The sequence below is a fragment of the Otolemur garnettii genome, unplaced genomic scaffold, assembly GCF_000181295.1.
Source record: "Otolemur garnettii isolate 467f Iridium unplaced genomic scaffold, OtoGar3 scaffold00002, whole genome shotgun sequence".
Taxonomy (NCBI): domain Eukaryota; kingdom Metazoa; phylum Chordata; class Mammalia; order Primates; family Galagidae; genus Otolemur; species Otolemur garnettii.
In genome coordinates, this window is record NW_003852397.1 from 28,626,752 (window position 1) to 28,646,261 (window position 19,510).

At 44.7% G+C, this 19,510-nt stretch overlaps 1 protein-coding gene across 1 annotated transcript in view; it reads left to right on the forward strand.

Moving 5' to 3' along the window:
- Positions 1-19,510, forward strand: part of ERC2 (ELKS/RAB6-interacting/CAST family member 2) — a 976,082-nt gene that overhangs the window by 800,527 nt on the left and 156,045 nt on the right. The window contains exon 17 of the mRNA XM_012805132.1: positions 6,403-6,468. Within this exon, the coding sequence (XP_012660586.1) occupies positions 6,403-6,429 (27 nt within the window). The 3' untranslated portion in view covers positions 6,430-6,468. The remainder of the gene's footprint in view (positions 1-6,402; positions 6,469-19,510) is intronic.

Consider the following 19,510-nt stretch of genomic DNA (forward strand, 5'->3'; position numbering starts at 1 on the left):
AGCTGGGACCACAGGCGCCCGCCACAACGCCCGGCTATTTTTTGGTTGCAGCCGTCATTGTTGTTTGGCGGGTCCGAGCTGGGGATTCAAACCCGCCACCTTAGGTGTACGTGGCTGGCGCCTTAGCAGGTTGAGCCATAGGCGCTGAGCCATTTTTATTGTTTTTGTATCGAGACAGAGTCTCACTTTGACACCCTCAGTAGAGTGCTATGGCATCATAGCTCACAGCAACCTCAAACTCTTGGGCTCAAGCGATTCTCTTGCCTTAGCCTCTCTAATAGATAGGACTTCAGGCACCCACCACAACACCCAGCTATTTTTTGGTGTTGTTGTTGTTTGTTTGTTTAGCAGGCCCTGGTGCATGTGGCCAGCACCCTAACCACTGAGCTACTGACGCCCAGCCCCCATTTTCTTTTTCAAACAATCAAGAAAATGAAGAGTCAAAAGGCTAGGAGATTCCGTAGCCTACCAGCCAGGAAATGGCAGAACCAGGGTCACGTAAAAAACACAATTTTAACTGTGCTTAACCAAGCCAAGTGTTAAAGACCGGTGGACAAAGGAGACTTCACTCCCACCCCGTCTTTTACGGTGATCTGGCAGGGCTCAGCTTTAAGCAGATGGTGACTTTGAGCTTCCAAACAATATTGTTGACCAACATAGAGCCTTCAAGAGTGTTCATCTTCAACTGGGCATCTTGTGGCCCTCAGCTGAGCACTTTCCACACACCGAAGACTGTTTTGTCAAATTGCTTTTGCTTGAAAAAAAATAGAAGATTTCATCACTTTGCCCTACAATGATGGCAAAAAAAAAAAAAAAAAATTGAGAAAGCCCCTGTAGATACTGCATTAGAAGTGAATGAAAAGGTGTCCGTAATATTCTGGACTCTGCGGAAAAGAGGTCTCCGATGGCTGCCCTGCCTCAGGATGTCCTGGTAAGGTCATCTGAGAAGAACCAATCCATGGCGCACAGACTGGTCTCTGCCTGTCCCTGTGAGACACCCCCATGTGTCTTTTAAAATATAGACGTCTCCCGTCACGCTGTCCCCCAGCCTTTAAAGTCCAGCTTTCACCGGTTGGGGTTAGAAGAATAAACCAAGGATGTGGTTGGTGCAGTAGAAGAGAGAAGTCATTCTGAGGAGTCACAGGCGACACAACCTTGGCAATCCTAAGGAGCTCTGGCGGCCAGGCAGCACGTTCTTTCAGAGGAGTCCAGTCGGTCAACAAAAGCAAGAACCCAGCATTGCATAGTTACTCATTTAGAAATACTTACGTTCCTATATTTGAGATGTTGTGGGGCAGGGTGAAGGAAGTGAGGGGGGGTCCCTTCTTCTGAGACCTTAAAACTTGTTAGGGTGCTGCTAAAATATCTAAGTAAACATTCCATTTGCACATGAAGAAGCCTTTCTTCCAAGGGCCAGAGGGAACCAACTCAAGTCATAGCTCGCAACTTCAACCAAGGTCTCCGATGGCTTGGAAGGAGGGCAGTGCCAGGTTCAAAGTACTTCAGAGCTGAGCTAAGCAGAAACAACAAATGCCTTTTGGGGTCAAAATGAGCTCTTCTTTCTGTGGCTTCACAGCTCATCTGGTAGAGACAGAAAGGCGTGCTTTGAGGTTAGACAGACTGGAATTTGACTCTGGCTCCCCGGCTCCTGGCCAGGTGTCCTTTGGCGGTGGTGAGCTACCTGACCTCCCTGGGTGAGCCTACCTTTCCACATCTGCACAAAGAGTCTCTCGACACCTGTGTCACTAAGCCATGGTGAGATTCAGCAAGGAAACACGGAAAGCTGTCAGCACTCTCTCCAACCTGGAGGAGGCGCTAATACACACTGGCTCTTTTCTAGCCTAGCTGTGAAATAAGCTTACAGTTATTTTAAAAAGAGCAGGAAGGGGTATCTCAACCTGGCTGGGACTTTCCTAGTTCTGGGGAGAGCTTGTCTGCAAAAGGGCCACACAGGCTATAACAAATATAAATCCTGTAAGAGTTTATAGCCATACCTGACCCCCTCACCGGAACATAGACATCCATCCATGGGCAGAGCATTCCAGGAGACAGGAGAGATGAAAGACGTGAGTGAGTGGTCTCCAGAGGGAAGGTTTGGACTGGAGCCTGGGAGAAAGCTTGTTAGTGCCCTGAGTAGGCTCTGTGCCCCTCTCCTCCAGGCTCATGCCTAAGCCTTTGCTTTCCTTTACACACGTGTCTGTCCTCCCCAGTTCTGGCCAAGCCTGCAGTTGGAGATGCCAAGAGGACCTGCTTTGGTTGAACCAGGCTCAGGGCACGTCATAAATTCCATACTGTGCTCCTGCTTTTGGGACTTGGGTGGCCAAAGTTGGCAGATTCCTGAGGCTTGAAGTCTTAGAAAGTTTCAGAGGAGCTGTGAATAAAGTAGAGATGGAGGTGGGTCTGAAGATTACCCTCCCCAGACCCAGCCATAACCAGGGTGATCTCCTTGTACCCTTTCCCACAAGGAAACCAGGTGGAACTTCCTGGCATAGACCTCTGCTGAGTGCCCACAAAGGCAGTGAGCTGTTTAAAAGTGACACTTCCATGATTTTACTCTCTAGGACAGGTATGAAAGTGAGGTCCCCATCAGGAACCTAGTTCTCCAAGTTCAAGGAAAAAGCTTGCTATCAACTCAGTGAGAATTGCAGTATTTTTTTTTTAAGGAAAAAATAGTTCAATAATGGTCTCAGGTTTGCCTGCTGGCTGACTTTGAAATAGAGACCAATTAAAGGTTTCCCTGGACCATTTATCAAGTCAGATTATAGAGTTCTTTCCCAGAGCTTTTTTGCTGGGGCTAATAACTGCCCCCCGCCCCCCCAGCAAGCCTCTTGCCTTGTCAATGATGATCAGTCCCTTTGCTTTTAGATCTTGTCATCAACACAGGAGCTGCCAGAAGCCCATTGGTGAGGGTGTTTTTTAAATCTCAGTATTTAGAGAATTCCATTAGGGCCCAGGATTTAGGACTACAGGATTTCCATCAAGGCCTCTTGTCCATCACAACATCCTTGCGTCTGTAGCTGTGTCCTGAGGCTACATAGCAGTTAAGTTCCCCCCCCCCTTTAGAATTTGCTGTGTTTTGTGGTCGCTGTGCTCTGGGCTTCAGTCCACGCTGGATGTTCCCATCCTCCCAGATGCTGTGGACCAAAGCATGCAGACGACTGATGGACTTGAGGCTTTCTTCCTATCCAGATATTTTGGCAACTCTTGGCAGAGCAATGACTCAGAAAGGACACACAAGGGACCAAACACCAGGCAGCATTCACAAAAGCCACTGCAAAGTAGATGTGGAAATAGAAAAACAAAGGAAGGAAACAGATTTTCCCAGGACTGATAGATGTATTTTAAAAACTCAAGTATTTCTAAATAGCTAGGAGTGAAGTTAGGGATCAAGGGATACTTATCTGTTTCTTATTTTTTGTTCCCCCAATTTACATTTCGGTGCAGTAAGGTTGCTGAAGAAATTAGCATTTGCTTATAGAGATGCAGGCAGCGCAGCTGTCAAACAGCTGCAAACGTTTGGAAAGGCGTGCAGCTCCCTCTTTGATTTCTCCTGCAGTTTTGTTTTTTATTCCCTAAATGGACACTCACTCTGACCCAGGTCCCTCGGTGATGAGGGTCAATTCATGTTTAAGCTTTGAAGATTAGAGAGACCAGAAATGGCCACCACTTCTCTTTCAATTTTCTTTTAAAAACTTTAAACTCTAAAAACTTTTTAAAATGCATAATATTCCGAGCCCATGAAAGGAATTTATTCACATTTCTGCCATATTAAATGTTAGCAAAGTTTATATTGGACTGTCATATTTCTTTACTTTATTCACCGCCATACAAGACATCGATCTGAACATCTGGTTTTTAATAACCCTCGACATCTGGGAGCTCCTTTTTATTCCTATGGTGGACGAGGAACAGTAGTAGTGATATTGGCAGTGTATATTTTTAAGCTACAACTCCTGTCTGTTTCAATCATAATTAATTACCACGTTTTAATATATTTAATTTGCTAAAAGTGATTTGCATTAGACCACATTTCACTGTTAAGAAAATAGCAGGAGATTTTGGTGGCAATGGCTTTTCTTTTTGCTTTTCTTCTTGTTTAAAAATTAAAACCCCAGATGAGTGGATTTGGAACAAACCGAATGTATACTTACTGTGGGGTTTTGAATGCGAAGTGAAAGAAACGACTCTGCAAGTTATTTTCTAACCATTAGGCAGCAATCACAGGGGCTGTGGGCTGCATTTTAGAGAAGCCTGTTTGCTTTGTGACGTTGGCAAATCATAGCATCTTCCTGTGCCTGGGGTTTTCCAATAGCAGTGATTTTTATTTTTTATTTTTTTCTGAGACAAGAGTCTCACTATGTTGCCCTCTGAAGAGTGCTGTGGCATCCTAGCTCACAGCAACCTCAAACTCTTGGGCTTAAGCGATTCTCTTACCTCAGCCTCCCAAGTGGCTGAGACTACAGGCGCCCACCATAATGCCCGGCTATTTTTTGTTGTTGTTGTAGTTGCCATTGTGGTTTGGCAGGGCTGGGCTGGGTTCAAACCCGCCAACCTCTGTGTATGTGGCGGGCGCCCTAGCCACTGAGCTATAGGCCCCAAGCCTCAACAATAGTAATTTTTTTTTGGAAGAGGGGGATCCAAGAATCATATGATGAAAGCTGACCCTTCATCCAGAGAAATATTTTTATGTACATTCTCAGCAACATTTTGCATTATCGAGGGGTTGCCAGACCCCTTGAAACCCATTTGTAATTGCCCTAGAATCTCATGCTGTAAATTTCCTTCTTTATTAACACGGAAAAGAACATCAATTCAGCTTTTCTCCAGGGATAGAGAGGAAGTTCAATGAATGTAAAAATATATTTGTCCTAGGTCATATAGGGAAAAGGGAAGTTTACTGCCACAAGCAATTATTTGACTGTATAGTAATAAACACACAGGTAATTTTTATATAAGGTGGCCCAGCTAAAATGACCAATGTACATTATATTTTTCCAAAATGTTCCTACCTAAAATTTCAAGGGAAAACTCATATTGTCTTCACCAATTTCTTGTCCAATTCGGGCTCTGTACAAATCAATCGGTTGACTCAGAAGTCATAGGAGTTCTTAGCTTTTGTGGGCCGTGGATCCCTTTGGTAGTCTGCTGAACTCTCTGCATGTCTTCTCAGAATAATTTTTTAGATACATAAACTAAAATACATAGAAATGCGAAGGAAGCAATTGTATTGAAAGTCAGTTCAGAGACCACATTTCTAAATCTTTGAGTAGATAAAAATTACCTTGGCCTATTGGAAGATTAGGTTGCACTGTATGAAATTGCTATTTTTCTAGGTCAAAAGTAGTCAATTATGGGCATTTCCATATGATTTGACCTAATATTATAATAAATTAATGAATAAAAATCCAAATAGTGAAAAAAAAAGTTCCAAGTTCTTCTATTTTTGATTTTCAAAACAAAAAAGCAAATCATGGCAAAGTCTGGTTTCACTGGGGATATAGTAAAAGACCTGGTTCCCAAACTGTGTGTAAGACCAAGGTATAAATCATGCAGTCTAATACATATTGTTTTGATCCTTACACCAAACGGAATTATTCAAAATAAGGGACTTAGTGATGGTGGATGTACTTGTGTTTTCAAAGAACTTCTGTTTCATTTTGGAAACTTTTTCAGTAGGAATTTAGACCAAATAAGTTTGTTCATGATTGCAAATGCATAATCATTGCATGCAAATGGATGATCATTCCACAAGTTCATTGCTGGTGGCAATAAACTTCGCTTTTCCCCATATGACCTATATGACGCACATCCTCTTTTACACTGACAGCAAAATAGAACCTGAGAAATAAGAAGACTGCAATGTATCTGAGCCTTTGTGGAGTAACCAATATGAATGAGTGCATGCTAAAAAGTTTGTTCTATCCAAATAGATGGACTTGTTTTTTGTTTTTGTTTTTAATTCTTCTTCAGCCTTTATTGATACTTTAAGCTTAAAAGAAATTAAGGGTATTTGATTACTATAATTACTTCTCTGCTTACTTAAAAGGTTTAATCTACTCCTTAGGCCTATGCAATTCAGACTGCATGCCTTCCAAAAAGATAATCAGCTGCTAATGTAGACTAATGTTAATCTTCTAATCCAATCTTGACACAGAGTCAGAGCTGGGTGGGTGGAATGTTTTTGTGTGGGTGTTGCCATAGATACAACTTGGTTATGCATTTGACAAGTCAGTGATGTGGAACTTAAGTGACTATGGATTTTTTTTTTCCTCGTCTTTAAGATTAAAAAACAAAGTGAAGATTAGTGTGCCTTTGCAGTGCATCTCGGTGTAACTAACCTTCTCTTCTTTCATTCCGGTGCTCCCCTCCTCTCTGTGCACCTCCCCCCCGGGCCGGCCGCAGGATGACGAGGAGGGCATATGGGCATAGCCGGGCCTGTAAACCAAAGTTCCAGTTTTGTTTTGAGGGGTGAGAAACCATCTTTTATATCATTTTTCTTAAAAAAAAAAAAAAATTGCATTCCAGTGTTGTATTGTGTGTGTGCTCAATTGTGCTCGCTGATGTTTGTGACTGTGCCCTGTGTTTGCTACCGTGTTCTGTGAGCGCAGAATGTCCGCGTCCCCTGACCATTCCCAAGAATCCCCTCCCTCCCACCTCCCCTCCCCCTTCCCCAACCACATTATTGCTCTGCCTTGTTGGGTCTGGGTTTAGCACGGTTCGAATGTTTCTGTGTTATTGAAGCTGTAAACTGTGCCCTTACTAGGATTGAGACACACTTTGTAAGGCATGATTGTGGACTCAGAAAATGTCACAATTCTCCGGTCGTGGTTTTCAGCTGGCTGCTTGCTTTTACCAGATATGACAGTGTGGTGTGACTCTCATGTCCTTCTGGTTGTGTCAAATGTTTGGCAAGGAATAAGGAAAATAAAACTATCTATCTTCATGGAGCTGAAACTATCATCTCTAAGAAGCCCGTTTAATGGATTGTGCTGTCTCTTCTATGGCAGTTCTGAAGAAAACACAAGGATCAAGGCGTAGGAATGGTGAATGGGTAACTGTCACTCTTTCAATGAATTGGAAGTGTTAACATTAGCAGATCTCAGGGGCATTTTACTTGCTTATTTCTTAAAAATTACACTTATATGGAGCTTTGCATTATATATTGCAAGCATTGCATTTTTTCCAGAGGGTTTTGCTCTTTTAAAAGCTGCCTTTAGCTATTAAGAAACCACCCTTTACTTCTGTCCTGTCTTTAAATGGAATAGTGACTTGTGGCGCATGTCACTATCACGGTTATAAAGGGAACATTAAACTCTATTAACTTTTGCTGCTGGGAATTACACCTCTCCTGTATACTACAGGTTGTTTAATACCAAATCACAAACTCCCAGAGTTGAATATATGTGTGGCTACATGGACTGTGGTATTATTGAACTTGATGACATTGCACGTGACATTGTATTCAGAACAAGAAATGTGGTAGATGGTGGCCATGGTAATCTTTCTCCTGGTCAGAAGGTACCCAGGGTTCAGTTGTTTTTTTCTGGGATAAGCATGGAATGTTGCAATGCTGGAGAACGATCACGTCTGGGATAATTCTTTGGGATGATTTAGCAAGTGTGCCCTTTCCCAAGTCTTGCCTTCATGTTAACATGGTGGTGAGCTTCAGGTGAAGCTTCGGCAAGGGCTCGTGTCTTTTGCCCATGGGTGATGGTGTCCCTGTTGTGTTTTATTTCTTTAACTGAACCTGCAGTAGGTCCCAGCAATGGGTCCGATTGCTTTCTTTGGTACTGCAGGGGGAAATACATAGAGGGTGGTTTTCAGATATAACTTCTTTCCACGGAGTAAAGATGTAATGCCCCCTGGATCCACTTCCTGTCAGTAAAACCTGCTTCGTGTTGACACGGGAATATCTCACCTCTTCTCCCTTTTCTGGGTAAACAGCACTGGAATTCACACTTCCACATGCAAAGTGGTTGCAAGGGGAAGCTTGTCGGTATGAGGAGGTAGAGAAGCCAGAGAAATTCTAGATATTCCATCTGGGAGATTTTTTTTCCCTATCGAGGGAAAACTTTAAGAGAAATATCCCATTCACTTACACTGAAAAGTTAATGAAGGTGTAAATTGATCTACAACAATATGAAATGAGAAGAAAGGGTTTTATAGCATTAAAAAGCAAACATGTGGAACTCACTCAAGACATGCCTGGAATAAGAGGCAGGCAAGGAAAGTTTTAAGAGTTTGGGAGTTGTCTTGGGAAGGACGGCTCCTACTTGGGACTCTCCTGTGGAGCTGTTCCTGCTGTCATCATTATTGGGGCGCTAGGCTGAACATGCCTCTCCTCCTGAGTAATAAAGACTTGTATTGCTCTTTCACAAGATTCATGATGCGGTACCATTCCCTGACATATGAACCATACAGTCATCCTCAGGGCAGAGCTGGGTCTAAAAGCTATAGAAAATCTTGCCTCACTCAAGGCAAATGCAGGCAATTGAGTTTAGCCCCACCCCCTTTATTCCTTCACCAGTTCCCCCAAATACCGTGCACCTCAGAAAACAAATGTCTTCAGAAAATTAGTCAATATATAATCCCACTTTCATATGTCCTAATAAATTTTATAGGCTTCTGAGGAAAAGTACTTTTCTTTATGACGTCTTCAAAGGAGTTTGCTTAGATACGCTCAGACTTTTAAAACAATATCTTTAAGCATTTGAATGATGTGACACTGGGAGGACCTTCCATTGTTGAACAGCTGTGCGTGTTTTGCATTGCATTACAGTCCGTGAGGCCTAAAGAGACATTCAATTTATAACTAAAGATGGAGAGTAGTGGTACATTAAAAATTAACTGTTTTGAATGTTTTGATTTATGGCTCCTATAAAAGAAACATTACAAGATGTTATTTTACTAGGCATCAGTAATACGTGCATACTAGCATAAGAAGGCCCTGAAGTGAATCTGAGGGTTTGGTGCTGAAATGAATCATAATTTAGGAAAAGTCATTCTAAAAATTACAACAACTTGGAATTAGCATAACAACCCCGACAGCTCCTCCCTTTTTTGCCACTTCTAGTTACTGAGCCCAGGCATGATTTATTTGTCTCACTGTGATCATTCAAGGGTGGTATTTTCTGAGAGCAAACTTCTCTGGGAAAGTTTGCTTTCCTAGAGTTTTGACAACCCCTGCCCTCCTGAGCCTCATATCCAGGCCCGGCTTTATCAGTGTGTGGCCTGTACAGCTCACAGAGCACTGCACTCTTAGTTTAAAAGCTTGTTTAAAAGCTTCAATTGTCTTGAAATTCTTAATATTTTTTTGAACAAGGAACAGGGTACCCCATGTTCCTTTGCCCCAGACCCCACTCATTATGGAGTCTGTGCTCCTCAGACCCACCATACATTCCTATACGCTGCCTCCAGCTTCTCTCTACTCCCCGTGAAACTGGCTCGTCCACGTGCCTGTTATTTTATTGCCTGGGTTTCACCTGTGGCCTGTCTCATTGCATTTTTTCTAGAAACTCCATGGGCTCACATTTCCAGTGAGTTGTTGCCCTCACTGGCATCTCTGCCATCCATAGTCAACCATTGTCCTCTCTCTCCCACCCCCTGCTCCCTTACACCTGCGCGCACAGACACACTACTGATTGCGAAAACTTGCTCCTGGAGCCCTCACTGTATCTTCTTTGCAAAATTCATGAAAAGCAGCTACTCGGTCCCCCGTAACTTTCCTCCATCCTCCATAACTGCCACCTGCCATGGCAGTCATTTGTGTCAGCAAATGACTCTTCCTTTGCGTTCAGTGAAGGTGCTTGCCTTGGACCCCGGAGAGGTGCTTGGGTGTGTGACCACGGACCAGGTCGGGCAGCAGGAGCACCAACTGAGGCATCTGGTGAGATTCAGTGCCACATCTGCCTTGACATTTGACTGTTGGAGCTCATGCTGGGAACTCTTGTAATTGAGGAGACACAGAACACAAGTTTTTATTTCTTAAGCCACCAGGAAGGAATAAGTCTTTTTTGATTGAAAACATATGCAAATTTTTAGAACCTGATTCATAAAAATACAGATGTGGCATTAACAAGGTTTGGCACGGGGCCGTGATGCTAGTAGACGTGTCCTGTTCGAAATGAAGAATTGTAGCGCTATGCCTGCCACCAGCACACGGACGTGTTATTGGTGAGTGCAAGTATGAATCCCAGAATCTTTAGGTGTGAGGCAGATTTCTGACAAATAAAGCAGTGCTGGAAGGGCCGGTGGAACTCCCTGGCGCACCCCCCACCTCAGGAGGAATGGGAGGACGAGGAAGGAGGGGTTTTGTTATGGCTGGGAAGGTTTTACCTTCTTGCCCTCTCCTAGCAGACAGGGTCTGTACACTAGGCCTGTGGTTGTTCTGGGGCCACAGAAATCTAGTGACTGAGAAAGGAGTCATGACAGGAGCCCCAGGCTCTATACAAAGTGGAGGTATCTGTGCAAAGTGAAGGTTTCCTTTTATACATCCTGTACAGAGATACCAGCTTGTGGGGGTTTTTTTGTTGTTGTTCTTGTTGTTTGTTTGTTTGTTTGTTTGCAGTTTTTGGCCGGGGTGGGTTTGAACCTGCCACCTCCAGCATATGGGGCTGGCGCTATACTCCTTTGAGCCACAGGCGCTGCCCTGACTTGTGTTTTTAATTCAGTTTAGCTCTCCGGTGACTGAGGAGCTGATGTATCTCTTTCTTATGCCATTGACTACTAACACTTTCATTCATTCATTTACCCATTCGTTTATTCGTGATTGCTCATTTGTCCATTCTTTTCCATCAAATGGCTAAGTTCTTGTTAGCTGCTGGGAAAACCATGATGCATAAGATAGATGTGGATGCTGCCCTGTGGATCTTGCCGTCTAATTGAGGGAAACAGAACACAAAAAATTAAATAATGAATAGAAATCTAATACGTGTTGATTATTGCTTTGATGGAAACCAGAAAGATACTGGGATTCACATGAGGAACCTACTTAAGAAAGGATGTTCAGTGAGCATCTCTCCAAGGAAGTGAGTTTTAAGCCAAGTCCAAGAAGAATTAGAAGGTACCCACATCAAGGTGAGCGTTGGGGAGACGGTCCTGGGCAGGATGCCGAGAGCAGGAGATGAGAAGGAGTTTATGGGTGGAAGGAGCTTGAAGGCACTCTGAGTAGAGCCCAAAACAGTGAGATAAGGATGGAGAAGTGGGAAAGGGCCAGAAAACACAGGCCTTTGAGGCCAAGACTGAGAGTTTACATTTTAGCCTAAGAAAAATGAGTATACACTGGGGGATCTTACGCACAACATGCCATGGTTTGATTTATGTTGTGGAACTAGTCTGGCTCTGCTGTGGGGACGAATTGTCATGGCAGGAAGGGCAGAAATAGATGCTGTTCTATTTGTAAGAGAATTGATAGTGCTGACCCAGGGCAGCCGTAGTGCAGATGCAAACAAGTGGATAAATTGGAGATGAGACCAGGACTTGGATCTGGAGGTAAGACAAAGGACAAAACTGAGAATGCCTCCAGATTCCTACCTTGGGTGTCAAAGCCGCAGCACGCCATCACTGGAGGGTGGAGTGCCGAGTCGGGATCCAGAGTTCTGTTTTCCCCAGATGTCCATTTGATCTGGCCAAAGGAAAGGTAGACTCTTGACCTACCCTCTTTTCCATCTGCCTGCATCTCAACAGGTGGATCTCTGGCCTTCTACTGAGGCGATATGCAGGCCAACAAGGTTAAAGCATAGCTAAAGTCTGACTCCGGGAGGGTGCGGCTCCTCTGACTCTCAAAGAAAAGGAGAGAACTTGCAAAGATTACAAAGAAAAATCAGTAATTAGAGAATGGAGAGACATAGGAAAGGGGGTGGTGTTCTGTAGAAAATCAAAGACCCCAAAGTTATAAGAGGTTGAAAAAGACCCAGAGAGAGGAAGAAGATGCCGTCGGTTCCTGGGTTGCCCCTGAGATCACCAGGCACTAAGAACTTTGCCAGTGAAGGGCTGCCCCGTGAGATGTTGACAGCTCCTCATGGCTGGCTCCCCATCTTGAAATTCTGAACATGTTATTTTCCGTAAGAGAGACTTTCAATGTCTCTTTTCAGGAGTTAAGATGAGAAGTAACCAGAAGTAACTAAGAACCGCCCTGACAGTGCCTCTGCCTACTTCTAAAAACAGAACCAACTCCTGGGCAAAGTGAGATGTTTTTGCCTTACCTCTGTTCCCACTGCCTTCTTTCTTCTTCTTCTTTTTTTCTTGTTTGTTTTTTTGTTTTGATTCCTTCTCTGGAAGATATCTGTATATTTCTATCTCCTATTCAGGCTTACCAAGGTAGTGTTTAGACCCATAACTTGACTATCTATAGTCTTTGCAAGCAATAATTCATTTTACAAGTATTTTTTCATCTCAATCCTGGCGTGAAGGCAGTGGACAAAGTACAGTTCCTACCCTGGAGGAAATTGAGGGAATTTACTGAAGTTAGAGTAATACTTCACTAAATAATACTGGGGCATTGTGATAGTTCTGAGACAGACTGTGTGGTGGTCCATTATTTCACTTGCATGAAGCACAGTCTATCCAAGGTGTCCTTTCTGATTTACTCGTGCAAGTATCATCCGGCTTAGCTTATCAGTGTTGCTAGGAGGGCTTCATTTGTTTCCATCCTCATGGATTTTACATTTCTTTATTTTTGTGTATCTCAAAACTTTCATAATGACCCATGCACATAGATTCTTGGGCTGGTGTCACTGAACCCTAGAGGATCTGCAAATCCCCTGAGCTGGGTAACAGACCTTACTGTGGAGGTGTGCATACTCCCCAAGGACAGTATCTGTGATCCTCAGCCGATGCTCAGCGGGGCCAGTGCCTCAGAAAAGGTGAAGAACCACTCATCTCTGGGAGGAACAAAAAGTGTAAGTTGGTGGAGAATACAGATTAGTCAATGTTTGTTGCACAGGGTTTCTTGGAGCTAAAAGAAAAATCTAATGGTTAACATGGACATCCAGCAAATATTTAAAGAACGATTAATTGCGAGCCGATGAATTGGATGGGAGAAAAGGGGAGCAATGTGTTAGTCCACCTTTTTCTGCTCTCCTGTGTCATGGAGGCTTGGGTAGGAGCTTTTAAGCAGACTGAAGTGCAGTACATAAGTTCTTGTGGATTTTTCTGGAGCTCATAAGGGTTACCTGGCAAAGCAATGCATGTTGGCTTGGATATGATCACACTCTCAGGACCTGAAATCTGGCTGAGAAATCATAAACAAACAGTGGTGATAAATGACCACGGGCCAGAGGCAGAAGGCGTCTAGCAGAGTGTTGTTGCATTACATTACATCCTTCCTGTGCCAGGGCTGGCGCTCAGGGAGCACGCCCGCACTCCCACCCCTTTGTCATTTGCTGTGTAGAGTGTGGTGCTGGTCTGGTCTTGTTTAACCTCTTTATTAATGATCTGTAAAGGGGCGAAAAGAGGATGTGAAGGAAAGTCACAGATGACACTAATTTGGGAGGTGTTGGAAACACTCGCGAGGTCAGAGAAATCACACAAATGGCCTGAAGAAGGTTAGGAACACGGAGGGAAAATGACAAATCCTGGAGAAGGCCAGACACTCACATCTGGCGAAAATTAATCAGAGACGCAGATATCAGTGGGGGGGAGGGGCATGAAAAGCTGAATACTAATAGGGAAAAAAAGAGCTTAGTGGACATCAGGAAGTCCAGCCTCAAAGTCTGCCAGTGGTGAGGGTGGGGCAGAGGGGTGTGGGGCAGGTAGCACTGTCGATGTGAGCAGGTGACAGAGTGACATGCGTGACCGCGTGTTACGGTCTTGCCCCTACATTGTATCTTCCATCTAGGAGATCCTGTTTTTCAGGGGATCACCCAAGTTATCACAAAGATGGAAAGTGTTTTTAAAACCACTAAGTGAGAGCAGGCTACCATTTAATGTTGGATATAGATTCAAAACTCCCCCAAAAGAAGGAGAACTGGAACGTGTGGCCAAAACAGCATTTTCAGGGGGATCATATGGGGTTCTCCTTAGGGTATGAAAATGTGAACTTGAAAAGGCTCCATAGATCTCATTCTGAGGCTTATAGACCAGTGATAGTTTCTTCTCAGAGTCCCCCTTTAGTGAGCCACCCAACTGGTGGGCAGTGCAACACTCTGGCCAGAATGTTCTTATTTGTTCAGAAAAAGAAACTCCAGATCCATCTCTTTCTACAGCTTCAAAGCCCCCACAGGCAGGATGAAGCAGATACCATCTCCTGGAAGAGCACGTGTCTCTGGCCACCCCTGGCTGCATCGGTCAGAATGGTTGTATTCCTTTCTGCCATTCAGGAATCAGCTGGCATGAGGCCGCCAACCATACCAAGAGGTCCTTGCTGTCCCCACAGGCCTCTTCCACACGAGCCTTTCCCAGAGGTAATATACTCCTTCAGGAGAATTGCTAGCCCGCCTGGTGGCTACCGGATATTCTCATGAAACAGGTACTGGAGTCACCATGTGCCTTCCCTCTGAACATGTTTGTGAGAGACACTGGGATGGAAATCTGTACATTCCCCCCAGCTTGGTTTCCCAGGAACTACAACACAAATGCTAAGAAAAACAGCATGCAGCAATAGAGAACGTCCAGCATGCCAGGCCCTCGTCTACGCTGTTCACGTGTTCAGTCTTGAGTGGAATAGACTGGGGTGTTGAGGCCCCATCGCTCTGAAGCAGATCCTGTATTCCTTGCTTGCCTTGTAACTCTCAGGGCTGTTTCCAAGGTGACAACATCACCAACGTGTTCAGTCTGCCTTGCCATTTCTTTCAGCCTTCAGCGCGTGCTCTCCGGCAGCCTGAGGGCCAGTCTGGCTTGTTTATGACCCCACTGTGCCCTCATAAGTCAGTCCCCTCCTGTGACATCTGTATTGGTGGTCACAGAGTAAGGTCAGCTTCAGATTCTGCTGTCCCTAAGCATTTCCCAAGTGTCCCAGCCGCTGCATGCATGCGAAGTGGTAGAAACAGAACTGTAAAGAAAGATTGTTACAATCTCTGGGAGAGAAGACCATTTCTCAGTTAAACCTATTAGACCCTGAATAAAAAGGCATATTCCCATGTGTGGCCAAACCCCTCCCTGTGCATCGTACCTCTGTCCATCAGAGAAACACCTAGGCTGAAGCTCTGAAGGGAAAATTGCAAAGATCATTTTCACTGGGAAACCTGAACTTCTTACAGGAACCACTTCGTTTTCATTTTCCCCATTTATCACTTTTGCATCCATTGTAGAAAAGTTACAAAGTTTAATGAGAATATCAAGAAAAATTTCTTAAACCCTCATTCAGAAAGAGTATTCTTTCTAACCATTCAGTATATATCCTGCCATAGGCTCCCATTCCAATGGTCTGTAAATATCTTCTTGAAGAAGACAGGAATCCAACCCTGCATAGTTTGGGGTTAGGAAGCACCCAGGCTCTAGAGCCTAAGACCAAGTTCAAATACAGGTTCTGCCACTCTTACCTGCTGGCTTAAGTCTTTGGGTAGCTAAGGCTATTATTGCTGTGGTTGTCATTCACTCAGCATCACATGACTGTCTTTCCATGGGCATAAAGGGGCATCTGCTAATAACTTTGAGATCTGCTCAGCACTGGGCCTTGGGGAGAGTGAGAGGCTGGGTGGGCACACGAGAGCCTGCCGGTGGAGGGCTAGGAGGAGCAGCATGGCTGCCCGGTGGGTTTGTTCTTGGCAGTGGCGTGAGGCTTCGTTGTTCCCCACTCAGGTGTCAGCTGAGGAATGCCTGTGGCTGCCCAGGGCCAGGGTGTGGTGGAGTTATAGCTCCATTCTTCCTGCAACCTTGATCTCTGATGTAATTGCGTTATTTCAAAGGAGTTTCTGTACAAATCCCTCTACCAAGAAAACCCTCTGTGATTAAAAATAAGTCTCCCATTGCCCCGTGGCATTTGGTTGTGAATAGATTTTGCATGTGGGGCTTTGGCTGCTGTTGCTTTTGCTTGGTTTTATGATTTTTTTTTTTGGAGGGGGGGACTTGTATAACTGGCTCTGGTGCACTAGCTTTGGAGATGAAACTCATGTTATAGAAAGGCGGGTGACCCTCTAGGAAACTAAAGACCACCCCGTTTTCTTCTGAGGGAGGAATGGCTTACACGAGTAACAGCGTTTCCACCAGCAAATTCGAAACACGATTCAGGATCTCAGGTCATTCAGTACAACTGGCCACAGAGAAGCATCGTCCTTCCCTCTCACGGAATGTGGAAAGGAGAAAGGGAGAATGAGGAAGTGTTCCAGAGCCAAAGAGCAATCTTTGTCCCTCCTTACACAACAGGCTTTGGACATGGTGAAATCTGATCTGTCAGATAAGGAGGTGGCGGGGTGTGAGGGTGCAAGCTGAGACACGCCAGATGAATTTTCTTCATGTTATTATTTTTAAAAATTACAAATGCACTAACATGTTGGTGGAGGCCAGACTGTTAAGCCATTTCCACGCTTCCTAGGTGAGGGTGAGCACCTGTGGTGGGCTGCCATTCCCGCCCAGGGAAGCCTGCAGGAGCGCGGAGTAACTGCCTGTCCTTCTACTGCAGGGACCAGGGACAGGAACGATGGGACCTCCCCTTTATCCCTCCATAGGTTGCTGCTGTCCCAACAAACCCCAAGGGCAAGGCTTTTAGCCCACCAGCTCTCTGCCCAGTCCACTTATCTTGGGGAGGACACCTTAACATTCTGCGAGATGCCACTGCCCCTTCTCTGTCACTCACACAGCACCCTTGTGAGGTTACAGAAAATGCCCCACATCCCTGGTTCTCCTCTGATCTGTCAGTTCTATGGTGGTGGCAGACAGGTGACACCATGCCTGTGTTACAGAGCAAGAAAGTGAGATTCAGGAAGCTGAGATTTATCCAGGGCTATGGAGAGAGGACACAAGAAAAGTAGGACATGAACTTGGTCAACTGTTCCCTCCACTACGATAGTAATTCGCCAAGGGTGTTTGTTCCCCAGAGTACTGATAGTGCTGAGACACTATGTTTAAAAATAATAATAAAGGTTATTATTAATAAAACCTCTACGGGTTTTGTTTGTTTGTTTGTTTTGCTGCAGGCCTTCTTAGAGCCTTTGCAAGGCTGGTGTCCTCAGTCCAGTTGTCACACTCTGAGAGAGGGTTTGCTATGCTCACTGTTCATGGGCCCTTTTCTTTTTTAATTTCATATTAATATGATGGGACAAATGTTTAGGTTACCTTGTTTTTGGTTCTAAGATAAAGTTCCAATTGTAATTGAGCCAGGGGCTCTTTTCTTTCCAGAGTCTCCTGTCGAATTAGAATGTATCTGGGGGAAATCTTTGCCATAGCCTGCCTTGTCTTCGGTCTTCAGGATGGGCCATTTGCCACCATTGTTTGAGGAGTTACTGGGAAGCCTGCAGAACTTTGTGCCAAAAAGGATGAATGGGCCTAAACAGGAGCAGGCAGAGAGCCCAGCCCTGCCATTAGGCTTTTCTTTTCCCCACTGTGTTGGACAACAGTGTTCTGGTTAGTATCTACCGAGGGCCTTGAACATAGTTGCCTTTGTGATCGGAATGGTATGGGTCTAGAAATGGTACTGTGTCCCACGTCAGAGCTCAGCAAACTTTGTCTGTGATGACTAGATAGGAAATACATCTGGCTCTGTGGGCCAGTCAAAGATGAAGGTATTCATGTAATACTAAAGAAAACAAATATTCACAGGTTATTTTATGGAAGAAATTCAAAGTATAAGTATACTTTCTGTAATACGTAGCTATTAATGAGAAGCATATAGGATTCTTTTTGAAAGGAATATCATTTCACTTCATTGAGGCTCGGAATTAGCATGCTCTGTCAGCAAAATCTATTGGGGCTGCGCGTCCATTCCTGCCGATCTGTGATGGTGCTTTGTGCATTTCATCTTTATAAATGCCTGTCCACACAGATGAGTGATGCGCAGGGCACTCAAAGTGCTGTCAAGTCCTAGGGGCCTCGTTGCCATTTGAGGACTGAGCAGCCACAGTGCGCAGCCATGTGTGTACCACGTGTGCTCTTGACTGCAATTCCTTAACCCTTTGCAGGACAAAAGCACCCAGAGACTGAGTGTGCAGGGCTGTGTCCCAATATAAGCTATATTTATGGACATGAAATTTGAATTTCATATAACTTCCATGTATCACAAGATATTCTTTTAAAAAAAATTTTCCCCAACCCTTTAAAAAGATAAAACCCATGTTTAACGTGCTGACCATACAAAAACCAGTGGTGGGCTGGATTGGACCCCGTGGACCGGCGTTTGCCATCTTGCCCTCAGTACTTTCATGCTGGTCATCTGTTCAGTCCTCACATTGCCCTATTCTTAGATCCTCTTTTCTAGATGAGCAAACGTAGGTACAGAGAGGGAAGGCTCCTTGCCCATCCTCACACAACTCCAGAATCTCCGAGCTGGGATCCGCTCAGCAGCACTGTCGCCTGCCTGCTCTGACTCACGCTTCATTCCCCACAGTGACCCTTTCAGATCTCTGCTCTAGTCTTCAAGCTCCCCACCTCGCCCCCTCTCACAGGAAAGGGAAGATGGGCCCCTTCTCCCCAGAATCATGAAAACAGCCTATAAGGGCTCTGTCCATCTTTCTCTCCCCACCTCAGAATTTCCCTGCATCGACACTTCCCTGCTTCCTTCTCCTATTTACGTTCACCAGTTCATGTCCATCCTGCATGTAGGATCTCGTGGGATGGGGGTGTGAGTTCTGCCGGCCAGATCTGCCCCTTAATATCAGGGTGACCTTGGGTACAACACTTACTATTGCTGAACCTCAGTGTTCTCATCTGGAAAATGGGGTAAGTGATTTTATTTGCACTTGTCCTCCCTTGTGGAGTTCTTATGAAGACCAAACGAAATAATAACATAAAATTCTAGCCCAGTGCTTAGTGCATCGGAAGCCCTCAATAAATCCTAGCTTACTGTTTTTATTTTCCTCCACACTGTTACCTCCTCAGATGATACATTGACCACCTCTCATAGGCTGGCAGTGTCAGAAGCTCTGTGACTACTTATCAGATATCTGCTATGTATTAGAAATAGCGACGTGTTTGCTTGCTACATATCTCCTGAATCAGAATGAACACGGATCACCAGACTGCCCACTCTAACTGCTTTGCCTTGGAACACATTGCCAAAGGCACCAGTAGAACCATTCTCCCTAGGGATCTTTATGCTGGGCACTAAAAAGTCCCTGCCTGCCAGGAATGGGTTGACTGGAGCTCTCTCAGGGTCAAGCAGACACTCTAGGCAGCAAAAAATATATCTCTGCAAATTCAAAAGCCCTCATTGCAGTGCCAATAAACTAGAGCAGTTGGCCAGGCATGGTGTATCACGCCTGTAATCCTAGCACTCTAGGAGGCCAAAGCAGGTGGATTGCCTGAGCTCAGGAGTTTGCGCCTGAGCAAGAGTGAAACTAAAAAGAGAAGAAAAAAAAAAAACAGAAAAATTAGCCAGGCACAGTGGCAGGTGCTTGTGGTCTTAGCTACTTGGAAGTCT